The 21629-nt window shown below is 39.2% G+C and overlaps 1 protein-coding gene across 1 annotated transcript in view; it reads left to right on the forward strand.

Annotated features, from left to right (window-relative positions):
• The window catches only part of KCNMB2 (potassium calcium-activated channel subfamily M regulatory beta subunit 2), a 29909-nt gene extending 8577 nt beyond the window's left edge, over positions 1-21332 (forward strand). Inside the window, exons 2-4 of the mRNA XM_060149239.1 lie at positions 6381-6551; positions 8943-9138; positions 21048-21332. Coding sequence (XP_060005222.1) covers positions 6381-6551; positions 8943-9138; positions 21048-21332 — 652 coding nt within the window. The remainder of the gene's footprint in view (positions 1-6380; positions 6552-8942; positions 9139-21047) is intronic.
• Positions 21333-21629: the final 297 nt, after the last annotated feature.

Consider the following 21629-nt stretch of genomic DNA (forward strand, 5'->3'; position numbering starts at 1 on the left):
TAAATACCAAGGGAATCTGAACTTAAATGAGTGAAGCCCAAGGAAAACTTTTTTTCTTGCACATTTTACTCTTTATATCCATGTTTGTATAGGTACAGCCTCATAAATAATTTGCTTGTGAACCATAGGACTACTATCAAACTTTAAGACACTATCCAAATATGGAGTTTGAAATAAAATTGTATTGTGTTGACTATGGCTTGAGGTAAATATAAAGCTTTATTGGACAATTAAAATTTTTTATACAAAATATTTTGTTATACTTGAACTTGCCTTGTAGTTTTATTAATAACTCACATTCTCCAAAAGGATTTGGGCAGAACGCTCCCTGTATATGTAGAAAAGACTGCACATATGTACTACTTGTTATTGCCAACATGTATAAATGCTGATTTGTATCCACCATACTGATTCATGGCTCACCATGAACCATGAAGCCACAGCTGCTCCAACAGAGCTTAAACATACTGCTTCGCCAGCATACACCAAGGCTAGATCTGCTTCAGACTTATAAATCCAAATTCCTGCTCTATACCTATGGCTGAATATCCCCCATATTCGAAACTTATTTTGTAGTCATGCCTGAGGCATTATTCCTCCTGAGAGCTCTACTTCAATGAACTATTCTAGCCTTCATTCCCTTATTTCTCCCTCTACCCCTTTTAAGAAGAGTCCACAGAGAATAGACACAAAGAGCCAAAGAGAGATGAACTGTCCACTCTGTTAGTAGTGGCAGAGTAACCCCCAAAGTACAAGGCTTCCTAGTGTGAAGGATGAAGTTTAGGCCTGAGGCCCAAAATATAGCATCATGCTCATTCCCCAACCCCCCAGCTTTGAAGACAACTTGGCATAGGAGGGGCACCTCACTAATCCACTTAGTCTCAGGCTATGGACACTCCCTTCCCCACCTGGGGCTTACTACCTAGAGATAGCGAGGCCAAGGCACACCAGGCCTGAACAAAGGCAAGTCCAAAAGGATGAGAAAAAAATTGTGCCACTCATAAAGAGTGATCTTCAGTCTCACCCAAAATGTAGACAGGGTCTCTGACTGTCAGGCTCTGGCCTATCTCACCAATTAGATTAGTCAATCCTCACCTGAGCTCATGACACTATGTTTGTCGGGGAGAGAATCTATAAATGAACAATCAGCCTCTCCCTTCTTAGCCAGGGCAGCAAAAACACCCCCTTTGGAACCAGGAAGAATAGCAAAATAAGGACCCCTGCTTTAACACCCTCTACTATTCCCCCAGTCGTCCAAGTTAAGTTCTTGGGCATAAATCTAAACTATATCCTTTTTCTCACTTCCTCATCATCCCCTATATTCTATGAGTCACCAAATCCTGAAGTTTTATCTCCTAGATATTTCTCCATACATCCTTTTCTCTCCATCTATCCTACCTCGATCCTAGATCCAGCCCTGATCATCCTTTGCCAACACTATAGTAGCTATCCCCTAATTCTTCTTTCTGATTTAAGTCTGCCTCCATCGTTAATCTAATCTCCACCCTGAAGCCAGAGTGATCATTCTGAAACTCAGTTCTGATCATGTCACCCTCTGCCATCTTCCCATTAACTACAGGATAAAGGCCAAGTTCCTTAAATGACTTACAAAAACTCTTCATAACCTACTACCTCTCCAAACTCATCTGCCCCATTTCCCCTGTCCCACACTCATCCGAGTAATAATAAAATTTGTGTAGTTTCTGACAGTCAGCATGTAGTTGCAAATCTCCATCCTTTGTTCATGTGATTCCTTCTGTCTGAAATGCCCTTGATTCCCTGTGTCATGTGGTTAACTTGGATTCAATCTTGAAGATTCTGTTTAAGGCATTTCTCCTCCAGGATGCCTTCCCTAACCTTAATCCTTGCTCCCTGCCCTGCTCCCTCAGGCTGGGAAAATTACTCCTCTTCTATACTCATGCTGTGAATGGCTCCATCATTGAATTTACTACCCTACGTTGATATTTTTTTTCATGTTGGTCTTCCTGTTGGGTAGGGGCCACATATAATAACTAGAGGTTACCAGCATTCAAAATACGTTCGTAGACTTTAACTGAATCTTTAGTCCTCCAAATTATTCATTCATTCCTTAACTTATCCATTAATTCAATTAGCAATAAATTCATTATTGATGAATTTCATGAGTATGTCCCACCTCACTCATCCACTTTCATTTTGCTGAGTAATATCCTGATTTCCCAGATGTGTTTAGCCTGCGTGGAAACCAATCATTTTCCCTCTTCTCTACACATCCCAGAGCACGTGAAGAACATTTGTTAACCATTTCCAAATTGTGATTTATTTCTAAATTACCCATTTGAATCATTTTTGTATTCTTCTTGTTCTAGTAACATAACTGACTGATTACACTGCATCTCTTTTATGGGTATAGACTGATGTAAGTGATGCAGTGTGACAGCCTACTACTCTGGAGCTGAGACTATTGCTCCCTCCTTGCTGGCCTCCACCTGCAGGAAATCCAAATCTCAATGCAGCCATTAGAATTAAATACATTTTGATAAATAACAACAGGAAAGTAACAAAAGATTATTATTTTACAGCAGGCCTTTGAAGCCACTCAGACTCAGCCTGTCTCTTCTTGCTTCCGAAGTCTGGCTTTAACTGGATGGGCATTGATTTTTTTTTTTTTTTCATTCAGGTTCATAGAGAATCAAGTTTAAGAGCTTTGATATAAATCCTACATTTTCCAAAGAAAATCTCACGAAAGAATGGGGAAACTTAGAGGATGGGTGGTGGCTAGCCTGAGGAAGTCAAAAGCCTGCAAGCTGGCCAGCCAGCTAGCTAGTCCAGAGGCACTGGGCCTGGGAGCTGGAGAGTAATAAAAAAGATGGGCTCTCAGAGCTTCTGGCCATGAGGAGAATGAGTGGCCATGAGTGAGTGCTGGTGGGAAAGAGGCAGGAAGGACACGGTCATGAAAAGATGAGGAACAAAGTCCTCTATTTAGCTATGATTCTCCTACTATAAAGGGCCCACTCCTCAAGGAAAGAGTAAGATTTATATAAACTACCTCATGAAGAGAACTTTTAAATAATAGTAATAATGATAATAAACTAATCCATTAATTTTATACTCTAATAACCAGATTAACATATAGTCTTCCTTAAAACCTTTTGGAAATATACTAAGTACATACATGTTCTCACACTTCTATAGGGAATCTAAATATCTAACAACCAGTCCAGAATGAACCAGCGCCCCAGAATGTATGCCAGCCATAAACACCAGTAAGGCCATCCTGGAGCATGAAGCTGAATAGAATCCCTGAATATACACACAATTATACAAATAACAGGCATCTCTTTCCTCCTCTGCAAAGTTCCACACTGGATTCTAGTACTTTTTCAAGCAACGAGAGTGACTAGTGATGAAAATTTAAAAGGAAAATCTGAAGTCTGTCTCATGTATGTTGGCTTTTTGTCTGAAGCTTAAAATAAAAATGGCATAAGAGCTTCTTTCTCCATTTTCAGCACTCTATGTGTCCTCCTCTCTGTCCCCAAGCCCTAAAAGCCAGCAACTCCCCCACTCCCACACCCGTGCAATCCAAAGCTCCCTTCTCCGTGGCTACTTGGTTGCCTGTGTTTCCAGAATCCTTGAGCATTGCCTCCTTCCCATATTTCTCACATATCTCTCCAACCAGCCAGCACCCCCAGCAATTTCTCACTTCTTTTCTGCCTTCTCTGCCAGACATTATTTCAAATCCAACCCTCCACTCATAAGCTTTCTACACTATTCACTGCCTTGACATTCTGTCCTTTAGAAATTCTTTGGAGAAGAACAGCAATTTTGGGATGTTCTGATGTCCATGTCATAAAGGTGTAGCTCCCCACACCATTTCTTTTTTTATTTTTTTGAATTTTATTTTATTTATTATTTTATATAACAGGTTCTTATTAGTCATCAGTTTTATACACATCATTGTGTACATGTCAATCCCAATCGCCCAATTCATCCCACCCCCACCCCCACCCTGCCGCTTTCCCCACTTGGTGTCCATACGTTTGTTCTCTACAGCTGTGTCTCTATTTCTGCCCTGCAAACCAGTTCATCTGTACCATTTTTCTAGGTTCCACATATATGCGTTAATATACGATATTTGTTTTTCTCTTTCTGACTTACTTCACTCTGTATGACAGACTCTAGAGCCATCCACATCTCAACAAATGACCCAATTTTGTTCCTTTTTACGACTCAGTAGTATTCCATTGTATATATGCACCACATCTTCTTTATCCATTCGTCTGTCGATGGGCATTTAGGTTGCTTCCATGACCTGGCTATCGTAAACAGTGCTGCAATGAACATTGGGGTGCATGTGTCTTTTTGAATTATGGTTTTCTCTGGGTATATGCCCAGTAGTGGGATTGCTGGATCATATGGTAATTCTATTTTTAGTTTTTTAAGGAACCTCCATACTGTTCTCCATAGTGGCTGTATCAATTTACATTCCCACCAACAGTGCAAGAGGGTTCCCTTTTCTCCACACCCTCTCCAGCATTTGTTGTTTGTAGATTTTCTGACGATGCCCATTCTAACTGGTGTGAAGTGATACCTCATTGTAGTTTTTTTTTTTTTTTTTTTGCGATATGCGGGCCTCTCACTGTTGTGGCCTCTCCCGTTGCGGAGCACAGTCTCCGGACGCGCAGGCTCAGTGGCCATGGCTCACAGGCCCAGCTGCCCCGCGGCATGTGGGATCCTCCCGGACCGGGGCACGAACCTGTGTCCCCTGCATCGGCAGGCGGACTCTCAACCACTGCGCCACCAGGGAAGCCCCTCACTGTAGTTTTGATTTGCATTTCTCTAATAATTAGTGATGTTGAGCAGCTTTTCATGTGCTTCTCAGCCATCTGTATGTCTTCTTTGGAGAAATGTCTGTTTAGGTCTTCTGCCCATTTTTGGATTGGGCTGTTTTTTTTTTTTTTAATATTGAGCTGCATGAGCTGTTTATATATTTTGGAGATTAATCCTTTGTCCGCTGATTCATTTGCAAATATTTTCTCCCATTCTGAGGGTTGTCTTTTCATCTTGTTTATGGTTTCCTTTGCTGTGCCAAAGCTTTGAAGTTTCACTAGGTCCCATTTGTTTATTTTTGTTTTTATTTCCATTACTCTAGGAGATGGATCAAAAAATATCTTGCTGTGATTTATGTCAAAGAGTATTCTTCCTATGTTTTCCTCTAAGAGCTTTATAGTGTCCGGTCTTACATTTAGGTCTCTAATCCATTTTGAGTTTATTTTTGTGTATGGTGTTAGGGAGTGATCTAATTTCACTCTTTTACATGTAGCTGTCCAGTTTTCCCAGCACCACTTATTGAAGAGACTGTCTTTTCTCCATTGTATATCATTGCTTCCTTTGTCATAGATTAGCTGACCATAGGTGCGTTCCCCACACCATTTTTAAATGGGAACATTTATTAAATACTTCATGTCAGTCATTCTCCTGGATAATCTACTTATGTCATCTCATTTAACCGTAACAATGTAGTTACACATTATTTCCACTTTGCAAGGAACTGAGAATTAGAAAGGCTGAGGAAGTTGTAGAGATCACACAGCTAGTAAGCCATGAAATCAGGTTTTGAACTAGGAGACAGTTTGACTCCAATCTGTTTTTTTCTTTCCGTAGGTTACTGCTCGAAAATTTTAAAAAATACTAATAAAACTATCCAAACTTATGGAGTCTGGCCTTGATTTGACTGACATTTTTGTAAACTCACTCGAATGTTTACAGTACAGGAAAAGAAGTCTGGGTCACCACTGGACATCTCCACATTTCTTATAAATCTCAAGTCAACAGAGCCCTAAGCAACCCTAAGCCTGAGAAAAATGTTAACCAGGATAAACTCTGTCTATTATTACCGAGGGGAAATAAGATATTAAGTTGATAGATTCCTCATATATGTTGCCATTTATTTGAATTAATGCTCCATTAGGTATTCAGAGAGTACAGAAAGATCAATGATGATCAGCTGGGGGTTGGCAAAGGAAACAAACCCAAAGCATTATTTTAAGGGCTGAAGGGATTGCTTTCTTTCTTCAGACTTAGAGAAAAAGCAAAAGTATTGACAGCTAGATATGGGTCCCAAGGAAAGAAGGGAGACTTGTTTCTGCTCAGGATTGGTGTGTGTGTGTGTGTGTGTGTGTGTGTGTGTGTGTGTGTGTGTGTGTGTGTGTGTGTGTGTGTGTGTGCACGTGTGTGTTGGAAGGCAATAGTCACATGCTGGGATCCAATTGCACTCAGGCAGGTTTGGAGGACCCCTCTCGGCCTCTCTGCCTTAGGAAGGCCTGAGCAGCGACTTACTCTTTAGGGGTGTGTTGATTAACTGTGGACTTCAAGTAAAACTGTATTATGTTCAACCTCAGAAACATTTACCAAAAAATCAGGGACCATGACCTCCTGGACAAAAGGAAAACTGTCACAGCACTGAAAGCAGGAGAGGACCGGGCCATTCTCCTGGGACTGGCCATGATGGTGTGCTCCATCATGATGTACTTTCTGCTGGGAATCACACTCCTGCGCTCATACATGCAGAGGTAAAGCCATTGGGTGCTTGGGACTGTCTTTTGTCTCCCTTCTCCCTCCTCCCACACAGCTTATCAATCTTGAGGTCCTCTTCCTCACCTGCTTTCCTAAAAAGAACTTTGAGCAGCGCCTGGCACATACTATTTGTCAATAATGTTATCTAACAATAATGATAAAAATCGTTATATGTATAAACTGCTTACTATGTGCCAGGGACTTGCCATACATTACTTTTTTAATTCCCATAACTATTCTACAAGTATGAATATACTCATAAAAATGGCAAAACTGAGGCTCAAGATAGATATAATTTGCCCAGTGTCATATAGCTTTAGTGTTCGGCAGAGCCAAGATTCAAAACCACATCCTGTTAATTCCAGAATCCCTATTCTTGCCTCTTCACACCTCTGTCCATTCTCCACCTGCATTCCTTTCCACCACACCCCACTCTTCCATCACTCCAAATATTAGTGGTTCTCAACTGCACATTTCAACTTCCTAAGAAACTTTTAAGAATACTGACATCCAGGCCCCACCACAATCATTCCACAGGGTCAGATTTAGTAGGTCTGGAGTGGGACCCATTCACCAGTAGCTTTTAAATTTCCCCAGGTGATTCTAATAGGTTGAAAAACACTACTATGCACTAACTTTTTAAATTAAAGATTTTGAACCCTTCTTATTTAAATATTTGCCCTAGGTTTACTGAATAGAGAGGCAATTGAATACTGAGTTGTCAAGTGTTCCTCCTGAGTAAGCCACATGATAAACCTCCACAGCATCTCTAGCTAACTGTTGTCCATAAATTGGACACTTTGAGCACAGGAAAGCCCAGCGTTGCTATAACTAATGGGGAAGGTCTCAGAGTGCTTCAGCTTAAAGAAACGAGGCCCTTTCAAATGAAAACTTGAGGTTTCAATCCAAAAGAGAATCAAACCATTTTGTGGCATTCATTTCCCCACCTAAATTAATACTTTCATTTTAGAAGGAAACTCTAGTTGAAACACAGTAATCTGCTAAAATTAAGGCATCATCTTTCCCATTTGTGGCTGCTCTGCTCTGTTTCTCTGATGCCTTCAGCTGTGCTGCTTCTCAGTGAAAGCTCTGATGCCTCAGACCCCAAGAGTTCACTGACTCCAAAACCGCTTTCAGATCCTCACATCTGCTTAGAACCATCTAAGACTTTTTTCCTCCTTGTATAAGCAAAATCTGACCACCCATGTCCCAGGAAAATACAAATTGCCACACCAGAGGGGGTCAGTGCTAGTATCCTGGCTCTGGTATGAAACTGGACATGGAAAGGGTGCCCTGTCAACACATGTCCAGCAAAAAGAAGGGCTATTAATCTGCAAAGAATGTTTTCTGATCACTCTGGTAATCAGCTTATATCCAGAAGCAAAACATTGATTCTGGGTGTGTTACTTCCTAATCACAAATATTACCCTTGATCATAAAATTATAAATGTTTTAGAATGAAAAGCTGACCAATGGGCAGCTGGAGGGTTTGTTTGTTTGTTTAATCTTTCTAATTGAGAGGTCCCAGGGCACTGATAAGAACCCATTAATCTGCATATAACAAGAGCCTCTTTTCCACTGTTTGTGGGGAAGAAGGGCAGCACCATGGAACGAGCCCAGGCAGTAGAGAAAGAGGATTGGATGGAATCACAATTTCCATCACTTATTAGCTGTGTGTCCTTGCATGTATTTGATTTCTCTGACTGTCAATTCACTCAGCTTTAAAAGGAATTAATACCTAACCTATAGGGTTATTGGGAGAACAAAGAAGACAATGTATGTAAAGCACCAGTTAGGGTGACAGGGGATGCAGTAAGTGATTGCTCTTGGTATAATCAAAAGGTGGAGTTATCTTTTCTCCCTTATTAGAAAGACCTTAAAGAAATATATCACTGTCCTTTCATCTGTCACATTGGACCTCAAGCCCCTCCACCCTTTCACCATCTCTCCTCCCCTTCTCCCTTACCCCTTCGCTGCCTACAAACTGGGCAGACATTGCGAGGTGAGGACCAAGGCATGGCAGGAAGCAGCTTAAAATGCAGAAATGCAGGGTGAGTACAGGTTGTGATGTAAAAAGATGCTGCCTTATGCTTACCAATGAATTTGATAAGGAAAAATATCTAACTTAAATCAAGCACTGGAAAAGATGATACTATATCTGATGGAAATCATTGGCAAAGTTCTCAGATGCCAGGCAAAGTTTGTCTGTGTTTATATTATAGTTAGCCTAAAGCTGCTCTATTTAAAAACATACACATTAACAAATAGGTTGTATTATAGATCTTGAAGATTTTTCAGGTCAAGGAGCTGACAAATGTTCCCCTCTGATTACACCTTCTTTGCCCTTGGCATTTGGGCCTGTGCTTATTCTCCTCCTCTCTGTGTAGTGTGTGGACCGAGGAGGCTCAGTGCACCTTGCTGAATGCATCCATCACGGAAACATTTAACTGCTCCTTCAGCTGTGGTCCGGACTGCTGGAAACTATCTCAGTACCCCTGTCTCCAGGTGTACGTTAACCTGACTTCTTCTGGAGAGAAGCTCCTTCTCTACCACACGGAAGAGACAATGAAAATCAATCATGAGGTAGGAGCTGGGCGCACACTGCATCTCGTTCACCCACACACAGCTCCGCACCGTTCCACCTCTCTATCAAGTTCCCCTGTGCCAGCACTTCAAAGGAAAATGCCACTGGGAAGCAGGCCCTTCCTCATCCAGTCACAGAACTCACTACACTACTTGACTCTCTTACTTGGGAAACATTTATTTTCTGTGCAAGTGGTGGTCAAATCACTCCCCATTTTGGAACAGTGAAGATTTAGCCTTTACTTTCATTTAGAAGGGTAAACATTATGTCCTTATTGATACACAAATAGACTTAGTCTTTCAAAGCAAATGTGCAGTTTAGTCACAGTTGTACAAGCCAAAAAGCAAGATATTTGTCATATACCTGGGAACCACGGGGTAAAACTATATTTTGCTTTTCCACGGTCATTGTCACTTCATTCTGTGGTCTTGGAGATGTAACTTAAGCTCTCTGAGCCTCAGTATCCTTTTCTCTAAAAATGTAATAACAATGACCATCTTGCAAGGTCATGCACTGTGAGGATTAGAACAGAGTATGGAGAGTGCTGAGCAGAGCACAGGTGAGACCTTCAACCCATGGTCACAGTATGTGGGCCTGTGCATATTTCTTCACATGTGTTATGTTCATAGAGGCTGAATTTTCCAGCACTAACACATTCAAGTCCACGTGCTGGATGCTCAATATGTATTGTATTAAAGCTGCACATAAAATTTGCATTTAAAAGGTCTGGGATGACTAGTAACGTGTCAGCAGAACCAACCTGCCATTATCAATTTTAAGTTAAATACATTGTGTTTTGGATTTATGGTAGCAATTTAGATGGCCAGAGTACTTTCATATGCCAAGACAACCTGATACCATTCTCCAACAGGACAATTGGCTCTCGTCACCAGGATACAATTCTCACAACTCTAGCCTTTCTTGTAAAAACTTTTCATTATAATTATCAGCACTTAAATGATACAGATTATATGTATTGAAAAAAAATTCAGTAGCTGCAAAGCTTGATACTAGAACATAGGATTCGTTTTGTGATATATTAACAAAAAGTAAGTAAACCCACCTTGCATTTTGGTTACAGTAACTTCAAAGAATTCTTGCAAATATCTCTGAGGACACAATGTCTGCTCTGATTTCCTTTTGTTTGTGGTACCCACAAACAATACCAGTCCTAATCCTATTCTACAAATATACATAGCTTAGTTCTCCCACAAAGTATATGTTTTTCAAGATCCCTCAAGCCAAGTTTTTAAATCAAAACTGACCTGTAATGATGAATGTCTGTAAAACTCTCAAATCTCCAAGGAATTGGAAATTGGCCAAAATTGAATAGGCATCAAAAAGTGGGACATATTTCCATTTTCTCGTTTTGACACTTTATCACTATAGTATGAATGCAGTATGAATGAATGCAGTATGTAAGCTATAAACCCCATGAATGCAGTATGTAAGCTATAAATCGGGAGCGAACCTACCATGGAAAATCTCAGTTAAAATTTTAGGACCAGTATTTTGTCTGCTGTCAGTATGATACTAGGTCATTGTTTGGTTTATTTACCTTGTTTTTAACTGTAAAACATGCAAGAAATGAAAAAGTACAGCTCAAGCACTTGTTATAGAGATTCCCCCACATAACCACCATGAAAGCAAAGAAATAAAACATATCCTGCACTTACAGGAAATCAGAACCTTGCAGTTCTGGTGACTAATGTTATTAAGTACATTTTCATTTATTTATTGGCATTTTGAATATCCTTTTTTTTTATAATGTCTGTTCAAGTCCCTTGTTTTCTATTGAATTGATTCTATTGGATGGTTTCTTCTTAGTATCCATTGTAGGAATTCTTTAAATCTAGATATGAACCTTCCTTGATTGTTGCGTTGCAAATACCTTCTCCTGAAATGAAAGGTGGCCTTTTCACTCTCTTAATGATGTATTTGAATGAAAGAAGTCTCTAATGCCAGTGCAACCAAACCTTGTCAATATTTTTCTCTTTTCTCTTTTTTCTTTTTCCTTTCTTCCTCTTCTTCTTCCTTTCTTTCGTTTTCTTTTCTTTCTTTTTTTCAAACGTTTGGTTGTCCTGCTGTCTGTTTAAAAAGTCTTCACCTACCCTGAGATCATGAAGTCATTCTCCCAAACTATCTTCTAGAAATGTTATTGTTTCTCCTTTCACATTTAGAGTACAATCTGCCTGGAATTGATTTTTATGCAAGAGTCAAGTTTCTAGGTTTCTTTTTTATTCATATGGACAATCATTTGTCCAAGTGCATTTATGAAAAGACCACCCTTTCTTCACTGGATTATTTTTATGATCCCATTTTCTCCTCTATTTTCTTGGAAGTTATGTGTTCTGTCACTATTCTTTTAGTGTTTAACTAGTGATTACAACTTGCAATCTTGACTAATCAAGGATATTAAAACATTTTAACTCCATTTATTCTCTTCTCAAGTTATATATTATCATCATTTTTATTCGATATATACTTTAAGCCCGTGAAGATATTATTATTGTTTTTGTATATAGTAGCTATCTATTTAGATGTGTCCACATCATTTTCCATTCTCTTATTCTTCATTCCTTCCTTCATCCTTGGTCTGGGATCATTTTTTCCTACTTCCTGAAGAACACTCTTTAATTATTTAGTGCAATATCTGCTCTAAAGAAATCTCTAAGCATTCATTTATCTGAAAATATTTTCTTTTCATTTTCATTCTCAAAGTATATATTCACTGAGTATATAATTCTAAGTTGGCTGTTATTTTATTTCTGTACATTAAAAGCATTCCATTGTCTTCTGGTGAGCATTACTACTATTTGGAAATCAGCTCTCAGTCTAATTGCTACTTCTTTGAAGGTAATTTTGGTCTACTTTAAAGATTATTTTCTTTGGTTTTCTACAGTTGAACTACTATGTGCCAAAGTAAACATTTATTTCTATTTAGCCTGCTTAGTGTTCCCAGGGCCTCTCTCCCTCTTCCTTGATGTTCTTTGTCAATTTTAGAAGGTTCTCAGTCATTATCTCATCAAATATTAGCTCTGCTCTCATTCTTTCCCTCTTCTCCTTTTTGAATTCCTACGGACTGTATGTTAGGTATTCTCATTGTATCCCCTGTGTGTCTTCCTGTCTCTTTTGTATTTAATATTCTCCCTCCTTTTGTCTCTCTGTGCTTCATTATAGATATTGACCTACCTTCTGATTCACAGTTCTTTCCTCAGCTCTGACTAATCTCTTAAACCCATCCATTGAGCTCTTAATTTCTCTTATTGTATTTTTCATTTCTAGAATATCCATTTGGATCTTATTTATAATTTCTAATTTTCTGCAGTATTCTAATTATTCTCTTTTAAATTCTTCAACATAAAAGTAAAATTGTAGTTATTAAAGTTTATTTTGATGACTACAATATCTGAAGCCCCTATGTGCCTGTTCTATTTTTTTTTAATTGTTTTCATGTTGCATTGTAATGTCTGGTTATTTTTTATTAGTTGTCAAACACCATATATGCAAAATTATTTATAAAAACAATTTTAAGCCTAGGTTGATATCATGATGTCATCTTTTCCAAAAATTATTTCCATTTGCTTCTGCAAGGCCCCTAGGTGCCATTCATGATCACCTTATTCTGACTACATAAATTGAGATATTCAAGTTTGAACTTAAGTCCCTTTGAGGACCTATCTTCTTCAGGTTGACCATTACTCCTAGGATGCAGCCCTTAACAGTCCCAGCCCAAAGTGAATAGGGTGTCATCAGAGCCCCCACTTGATAGGTTGTTAATGATAATTCCTGCCCTTAGCTCTTCAAGGCTGTCAAAAATTCCATCCAACCTTCTAGGATCTCAGCCCCCTTCTAGAATCAACAGACACTTCCAGGGGAAAGAAAACACCAAACAGCTGGATCACCTTCCTGGCCCAGTAGTTCTTCACTCGCTGGTTAGCTGTCCTCTGCCTTTAATCAGAAGTAGATACGTGGAAAATACAGTTATCGCCATGTCAAAAGGTCACTAAACCATGATCTTAATGTAGCATGAGAAATATACAGGATATTCCTGGGGAGAAAAATTAAAATATTCTCTATCTTGACCTCTCCTTCTTATTACTATTCCCCAAGCTCACCAAAAATAGTAGTCTTCCCCATAGTTACCAACGAATGGGCATGGTTTTACTGAGATACATAAGGCACTACTGACAATGTTTGATTTGGGACAACAGGAGGCAAAGGTATATCAGTCAAGCTGTCTGCTTCTTTGTAGAAAGATATCCAAAAGGATTTTATTTTTAAATTTTCACACTCTCTCATATAGTCTTTTTCTTTGGCTTTTAAATTCAGTGACCAACCTCTTGTCCATATTACAACTGAAGCTGCTTAAGCTGATAAGCTGGCATGCTCTTGTGGAGCAACTGGCTGACTAACGGTCTCTAGGAGCTGCAAGCAGGCTCAAGAGCCCCTGCCTCTTCTGGCTACAAGGCTGTCACAGGAATCATAAACTGTGGCTGCGTATTAATTCACTATGGTTGTTAAATTTCTCAATGCTGATCTCCTTTGAGAGTTTAAAACCTTGTTTACCCACCAGGGATCCCCAAAACATGCCCATCTTATTTAAAAGAGTATTAAAAATGAATCTTTGTGCAAAACCAGAAAGTATATCCATTTTTGGTATGTAGTGTACTACCATATATGTAGTATGTTATATATCGCTGTCATGAGGAAGACAGCTATTTTGGATGGAGAGTAAATTATATAAATTAACCAATTATTTATAACTCCAGACTCAGCATCACCCCTCATTTTGTCACCTTTCTGAAGCCTTCTGAGTTCTGCACATCCAGAGAATATACATATCTGGACTAGAATTTCTCAGCCTCAAGGCTATTAACATTTGGGGTGGAATATTCCTTTGTCGTCTGTGAGGGTAGGGAGGAGACTTGTTCTGTACATTGTAGGATCTTTAGCAGCATCCCTGGCCTTTACCCACTAGATGACTAGCATCATCCTCCCTCCAAGTGTGACAACTAAAAATGTCTCCAGGGCTTCCCTGGTGGCGCGATGGTTGAGAGTCCGCCTGCCGATGCAGGGGACGCGGGTTCGTGCCCCGGTCCGGGAGGATCCAGCATGCCGCAGAGTGGCTGGGCCCGTGAGCCGTGGCCACTGAGCCTGCGCGTCCGGAGCCTGTGCTCTGCAGCGGGAGGGGCCGCAGCGGTGAGAGGCCCGCGTACCGCGAAAAAAAAAAGTCTCCAGACAGTGGCAAAACCACTGCTCCAGATTTTATTTAGCTTTTAGCTTGAATGCTGGGAGATTCTACAATTTTAATCAAAGCTTGTAAACACTGAGTTTCTCTACACAGCATTTGGTAGGGTAAGGAAAAAAGGGAAGAAAATAAAGTGAAGTTGAGAATCTAAGTGGGAAAAAAAGAGGGGCCCACATTTATTAAGTATCTACTATATACTATGTGCCCAGCACTATGCCAAGAACTTTATAAAAATCATCTCATTTAATCCTGACTAAAACCCTACTCCTAAAGTGGTAATAGCCAAATTTTATCAAGAGCTTAAAATGTGCCAGGCACTGTATAATACTAAATATTTTACATGAACTCATTTGTTTAATTACAGCATCAATCTCACATATTAGGTACCACTGTTATCTCCACTTCACAGTAATGAAGCTGAGGTCAGAAAATGAAATAATTTTCCCAAACTCACACATTCTCTAATTAGGTCTGAATTAAAATCTAAGTCTCTTTACCTAAACATGCTCTCTCTTAAAAGCAAAACATTAGCTCATCCTCTTGAGAGGGTAAAGATAAGAGCTTTAAAAAACTCTAAATTCTAAGAAATATTTATCTTTCTGATGGTATATTTTAGTGAATAGGTGAGAATCCATACCATTTCATCATACTCCAAGAGGTGATTAGGATCAAGTAAAAGGCCATGAACAAGGACTAGAACTATCCGTGATCTACAGGAACAGTCAAGGTTGTATATTCAACACCAGTTTACACAGAATGCATATTAGATAAAAGTGCACCCTGAAAAGATGGGAAAAAACATGCCCAGAAATTTGACATATGACATCCCCATAATCAGCACCTTAAATGTAGGGATATTTAAATTAGAAATTTCCTGAAACTGCCTATGGACCATAGATTCAGAAATGCTTCTGTGATTGACAAAGTTTAGTCACTACTCACCAAAACTGAATTATGGCACAGTTAAGGGCATCTTTGTGCAGAAATGAAGGGAAGAATGTGTCCCAAAACATCTTGCACTGAGCATCAAGAAGAAAAGCATGGAAAATGAACCTACTCCTTTCCATTGCTGAGAAAGAGGATCATGGTGAAGGGCAAGGTCAAATTAGATATCTGACTTACTCAAGGGCTAACGGGATACATCATGGACCTGACGGCTCCATGGCTTAAGCTATTGTGGGTATTAACTAATCCTGCAGCTCCACATGGCTTCTATTTCATTAGTGGATTTCATAGGTCTTTTAAGCTTCTCCTCTACTCCACATCAAGCAGTAATGCCACAACAAATGTGAAAGCTCTGGAAAACACAGAAAAGGAAAACCTCTCTGGAGGAATCTGTGTCTCGATACTGCAGGAAACTACAGTACATAGCAGAGTGTGAATACTGTTTTCCTCTCCTCTACCAAACATTTCAAACAGTCCCACTTGCCAAAATCAAGCAGATACTAGGAGTGCAAACTAAAATAGTCTAAATGTTGTGGGATTCGCCTTTTTAAAAGTGATGGTAAGAAGCAGGAAGTCTCAAACAAGAATGAAAATAACATCCCAGTTTACTCTCTCACCTCCTCTGTCCATCACTAATGTTCAAAGAACTCAAAAGTTTAGAGTACTCCAAGACTGCCAGCTGGGGATCTCTACATCCTTTGAATATAGGGATTATGTCTCCTTCTCCAGCACAGAACACAAAGCCTGGCACATCATACATGCTTAATAAACATGTACACAATACTCATTGTTTGTGGACACTGAAGAAGTCCCATCTGACTTTAGAACCAAGATATTTATGCTTCAATGAGCAGTGTTTTTGTTTTTATCTTGTAGGCATTGTGGACTAGGATGCCCTGGATACCACAGAGTTCTCACAAATTTGTGGCCCACCTCTGTGAAGTGTAGAGCCTTTACTAAGAGCCTTTTCAGCCTCATTGCTGGTCCCACTTCATCATTCCCACCACCCTTGTCCTGTTTCTCTCTAATGATCTGTTTTAAATTGTTTATGTTTTTCATGCCTATACCCAGCATGCAACTTGGTACTTTAGAGACACTCAAAACATATTGATTAGATTTCATCAAACTTAACCCCTCTCTGAAATAAGGCACTACCCTTTTAATAAAAGAACAAATGAAGAACAAACCCTTCCCCTGAGGTGATCCTGAGAATTAATAGTTCCCTTCCTACCATCATAAAGAAAAGGGGGCTGACCAGTGAGGTTATCCAGCCAAATATACCCTTCCTACTGCCCCCACTCCTTCCCACAGCTTTTATTTTTAGGGTGAAGGCCTGTCACTTTTTGCTTCACACATGCCTAGTTGTGAAGCATGGCTTAGCAAAAGCCCAACAGGTACTTTCTCAAAACTTTCACTTCTCTGTTGATGTGAAAGATTCTGGAAGGGAGGCTAAGAAAACTTTCAGTTGCTTTCCAAAGAACTGGAGAGAAGATGCAATTGCTAAATCCTTGTGGTAAGGGAAAAGACAGTCAGGAGAAGGTGACAGGATCCAGGTTTCCTCAGCTGGGGAGACGAAGGGTCACGTTGTGGGGCCATCTCTGTATTTTCAATACTAAAGAGAATTTAAGGGAGTTGGAAAAGCACAAAGGTTTATTAACAAAATTCAGGATTAAGAAGAGAGATGTGAGGGCTTCCCTGGTGGCGCAGTGGTTGGGAGTCCGCCTGCCAATGCAGGGGACACGGGTTTGAGCCCCAGTCTGGGAAGATCCCACATGCCGCGGAGCAACTAAGCCCACGCGCCACAACTGCTGAGCCTGCGCTCTGGAGCCCACGAGCCACAGCCCCTGAAGCGCATGCCTGGAGCCTGTGCTCTGCAGCAAGAGAAGCCACCACAGTGAGAAGCCTGCACACCACAATGAAGAGTAGCCCCCGCTCTTTGCAACTAGAGAAAGCCCACTTGCAGCAATGAAGACTCAGCACAGCCAAAAATTAATTAATTAAAAATAAAAATTAAAAAAAAGAGAGAAGAGAGATGAGGGTCTAAATCTTCCCCTGAATGGCTGCCTCAGAGTTTTGCTAGGTTTCTATATCCATATGTTAGGCACAAAAGAAAGAAGGACCTATAGCCATGGTAATATAAATATATATAAACAAATTTTGAGTGGCATTTAAGTGTGTTGTATATATAAAATTATTATTCATATGTTCCTTTGTGTTATATATCATGCAGTCTAAAAGTTAAATCTTTCCTAGCCCATACCTCCCACCAAGAAAAGAATGATCTAAAAACACAAGGATTTTTACCTTTTCAATCTACATTTTTCCAACTAAGTGTTGATCACTTACTAAAGTTTTCATTTGTTGAAAGGCACTCTCCAAACATGTGATAAAATCATAAGATCACTAAATCTTTACCCCAAATTCATACCAGTCTCAGAAACATACACATGGCTATAGTTTGAAACAAAAACTTAGAATCCTAATGTAGGATTCAGCATAATGTCAAATCTCTTTGGACACAAAAACAAGGAACACGTGACAAGAGCCATCAAACAGGACTGTTCCTGTGAAAACCACATAACTAGTAATTTTACCCTCCTTAAAGTTTTCTTACTTTAGTATGTGGCACTTGTTTAAAGACTTTAGATCGTATGGACAAATGTGATATTCCAATAAAAAATATGTTAAAGAAAATTTATTGATGCTTTATGCATATTCATAATTTAATCCTCACACACCCTGCCAGGAAGGCTCTATTAACCCCACTATATACAAAAGTTGATTCTGAGGAGCCAAGTAACTTGCTATAGAAACACAGTAACACAGTAACCAGACCTCTTGAAGACACGTCAGGGGCTTGTGATACTACCTTATATATTCATTAGCACAAAAGAAGGACCCATCAAAAAAAAAAAAAAAAAAAAAAAAAAAGAAGGACCCATCAATAATAGAAGTAAATGAATGATTGACATATTATGATAGAATTTTCAAGGATAATAATAGTCTAGTGGGAGCCAGTTTATGTGTGTTGAAAGGTGGTGGGTGGCAAGGTTAGAAAAAGCTAAAAACACAAGGGCAGAGAAATCTTTTCTCTACCAGTAACGTGGAGTTGCATTTCTAAGTGCCTGGCCCTGAGGACCCACACCCGATCATGTATGGGACACACCTCATCTGGCCAGTCCAAACGTGTGCATTTGAGACCCTGATGACTAGAAGCTTTAATAAAGCAGCTCCTGTATTACAACCTTGCTAGATGGTCTCAAAAGTAATGTATATCGCATTGTATTTGGAAGAATCTTATATAGTGACAAAATTATTGTCACTAGCTGATGTTTCTCCAAAAAAAATTTAAAAGCCAAATCAATTCACAACAGCATAAGAAAAGGAAAAACTCCATTTTTAATGGAATTCCATTTTTATTGAGACCATTTCAATAACTTAGTACTGTTAGCCACTAAAACTACTACTATAAACTCTCTTGGCACCAAAATATAAAGAACCCTGATGCATTCATACGCTAAATTGGCTCTTTTTTAATTCAACCACAAATGACTTGTCTTTAAATTTTTTTACTGTTTTTTGAATCAAAGCATTAAAAAAGATTGTAGACATGATCTAACAGTGCTGAAGAAGGAAAAATATAAAGGTATCCCCTTACTGCTTTAAACTCTTTCAATCCAGCATCCAACCAGTAGAAAATGTATCATGGCAGTCATAGACCAATTTTCATACTAAGTTATAACTCACTGAGAAATTCTGCTTTCTTGGAGATACTTTCAGACCCTTAATGTTGTGCTAGTACCAGCTCTCTGCACTAACCACATTTATGAGTGTACTCACATTTATTCTTAGCTGATTAAATATGAGGTTGTCAACCAGCCCTTGTATGAGAATATTAAGCCTTGTTTATGATAAATATCAGCACGCTTATCCTCCATTCTTAACTAATTGAAGAATCTTCCTGCTGTTTATAAACAAATAATCCCGTGATTACAGCACAGTGAAAAAAAGCAAGTGCCAGTATACCCACTAAAAAGTCAGGGGAAAGAGTCATTCAAACATACTCCATTAGCAAAACTCATTCCATTTCTTTTATATTTTCTTCCTGTGAAATATACAAATCTAAATTGGTTCTGGAATCCAAGGTCCTACCCCCAAGCTCCCATCAGTATAGCTCAAAGTTCACCAACAGCCCACCTCATCCGTATCTCTACATACAGTTGCGTGAGTTGTGTACTGTACAATCCTAGGGGTACCAGTGACATTGTAAAACTCATAGATGTCAATATTTAAATCACAACTTATAAACTGGTAGTAGCAGTAAAATATGTGGGTTTTTTTTTCATAAAATCAGTGTACTATCACAATTTTTCAACAGAGAATAACAGTGTTTTGATGAGGGGGCATAGTTTTCTAATTCACATTAAAACATGAGATTAGCAGTGATCTTGTCACAAACCATTTTAATTCAGGTAAATCAATTAATCATTTGATAATGTATATAACAAAGGATAGGAATTTTTTTCCTATTGGGAGGCACCTTACCATAAAGAGGGCAAAGACTTAACCAAGGGCCCACACATCTCCCAAAGAAGTTACTTAAATCACTTTTTTCCTCACTTTTTAAAAAGTTAAATGCATTGTTATATCAGTTTTGTCACTGTTCACATACAGACCAAGGAAGAGGTTCACAGAGATTTCATCTCCTCAAAGACTGATCTATAAATTAGGAAAATATATGCAAAAACATATCCAATAAGTAATAAAAAGAAAAACTACAAAGTTCTTTAATTCCATCTGTATCCAGAGAAGAGGGAGGGAGAAGAGAAGGAGAAAGGAGAACAGGAAGAGGGAATAGAGGGGAAAGTATCATAGAGAGGTGAGGGCTGGCAGGCAGGGCAGGGCAGGGAAGGAAAAGAGAGATACAAAGAAAGAAATCAGAGGATGTAAGTGTGTAGAAAAAAAAGGAGTGGCATATACAAGAGATATAGCAAGAAAGATAGCAGGTGAAAAAATCAAAGAAAAGTTATTGTAAATTCTCAGATGAGTGCTGGTTTAAGAGTAAGCTGAATTGATTCTGCTTTATGTTTCCTTGCTTTATGGAAAAAGTTACCTTGTCAACATTAACTGGGCATAAACCATTTATCACAGCTCTTTATTCAATATCTCTACACTTTCTGAGATTCTTTTTTAGCAGCTCACCAGGGGTACAGCTGTCTTCTTGACTAGCAGCAAGGTGACCAAGGTGATTTGGCTGAAAAAAATGAAGCCAAGCTGAAAAGATAAGAGTAAGAGTTCCCTGAGATAACTGACAGCTGTGGACAGATACAAGACAGAAAGGTCGACACTCTGGTTCCATGGAAAAGTATGTTCAGTGGAGAATAACGAACACTCACCATGCTTAGCTGTGGCAAAAGGAATCCACTGGAGTTATCCAATTGTTTTTTGGAGTCACCCAATTTTAATCAATATTTAAGCTATATGAGTGAGCTATCAAAATACATCTTGGCCGGATACCTAAAAACATTGTTTTAATCAGTGTGTGAGTTCTTAGGGCTTCTAGAGGCACTAGTTTGAATATGAAAAGAAAAACCATCATGGTTATTTCACAGATCATTAAGTTGGCCTCAGTACTCCTCCTAGTACCACACACGCACACATACACACACACACAGAGTATCTTCTGGTGACGGTTTATCTCATTTTCCACAGTGCTCCTATATACCTAAGTGTGGAAAAAATTTTGAAGAATCCATGTCCCTGGTGAATGTTGTCATGGAAAACTTCAGGAAGTACCAACACTTCTCCTGCTATTCTGACCCGGAAGGAAACCAGAAGAGTGTCATCCTAACCAAACTCTACAGTTCCAACGTGCTGTTCCATTCACTCTTTTGGCCAACGTGTATGATGGCTGGGGGCGTGGCTATCGTTGCCATGGTGAAACTCACACAGTACCTCTCCCTGCTCTGTGAGAGGATTCAACAGATCAATAGATAAAAGCAAAGTGGATGAGATCATTTTCTTTAAAGCTCAAATACTGTTTTATTTCATTCTTCACCAAAGAACCTTAAGTTTGTAATGTGCAGTCTATTATGAGTTCCTTAATATATTCTTATACGTAGAGCAATAATGCAAAAGCTGTTCTATATGCAAACATGATGTCTTTATTATTCAGGAGAAGAAATAACTGTTTTCTGTTGGTTGGGTTTTTTTCATAATCTTGGTTCAAAGCTGGAACTAGTACTTCCTTCTCTCCTTCCACCAAAATCAGGCTGTTATTCATTTGCCAAGCTT

Source organism: Lagenorhynchus albirostris, chromosome 5, assembly GCF_949774975.1.
Source record: "Lagenorhynchus albirostris chromosome 5, mLagAlb1.1, whole genome shotgun sequence".
Classification (NCBI taxonomy): Eukaryota; Metazoa; Chordata; class Mammalia; order Artiodactyla; family Delphinidae; genus Lagenorhynchus; species Lagenorhynchus albirostris.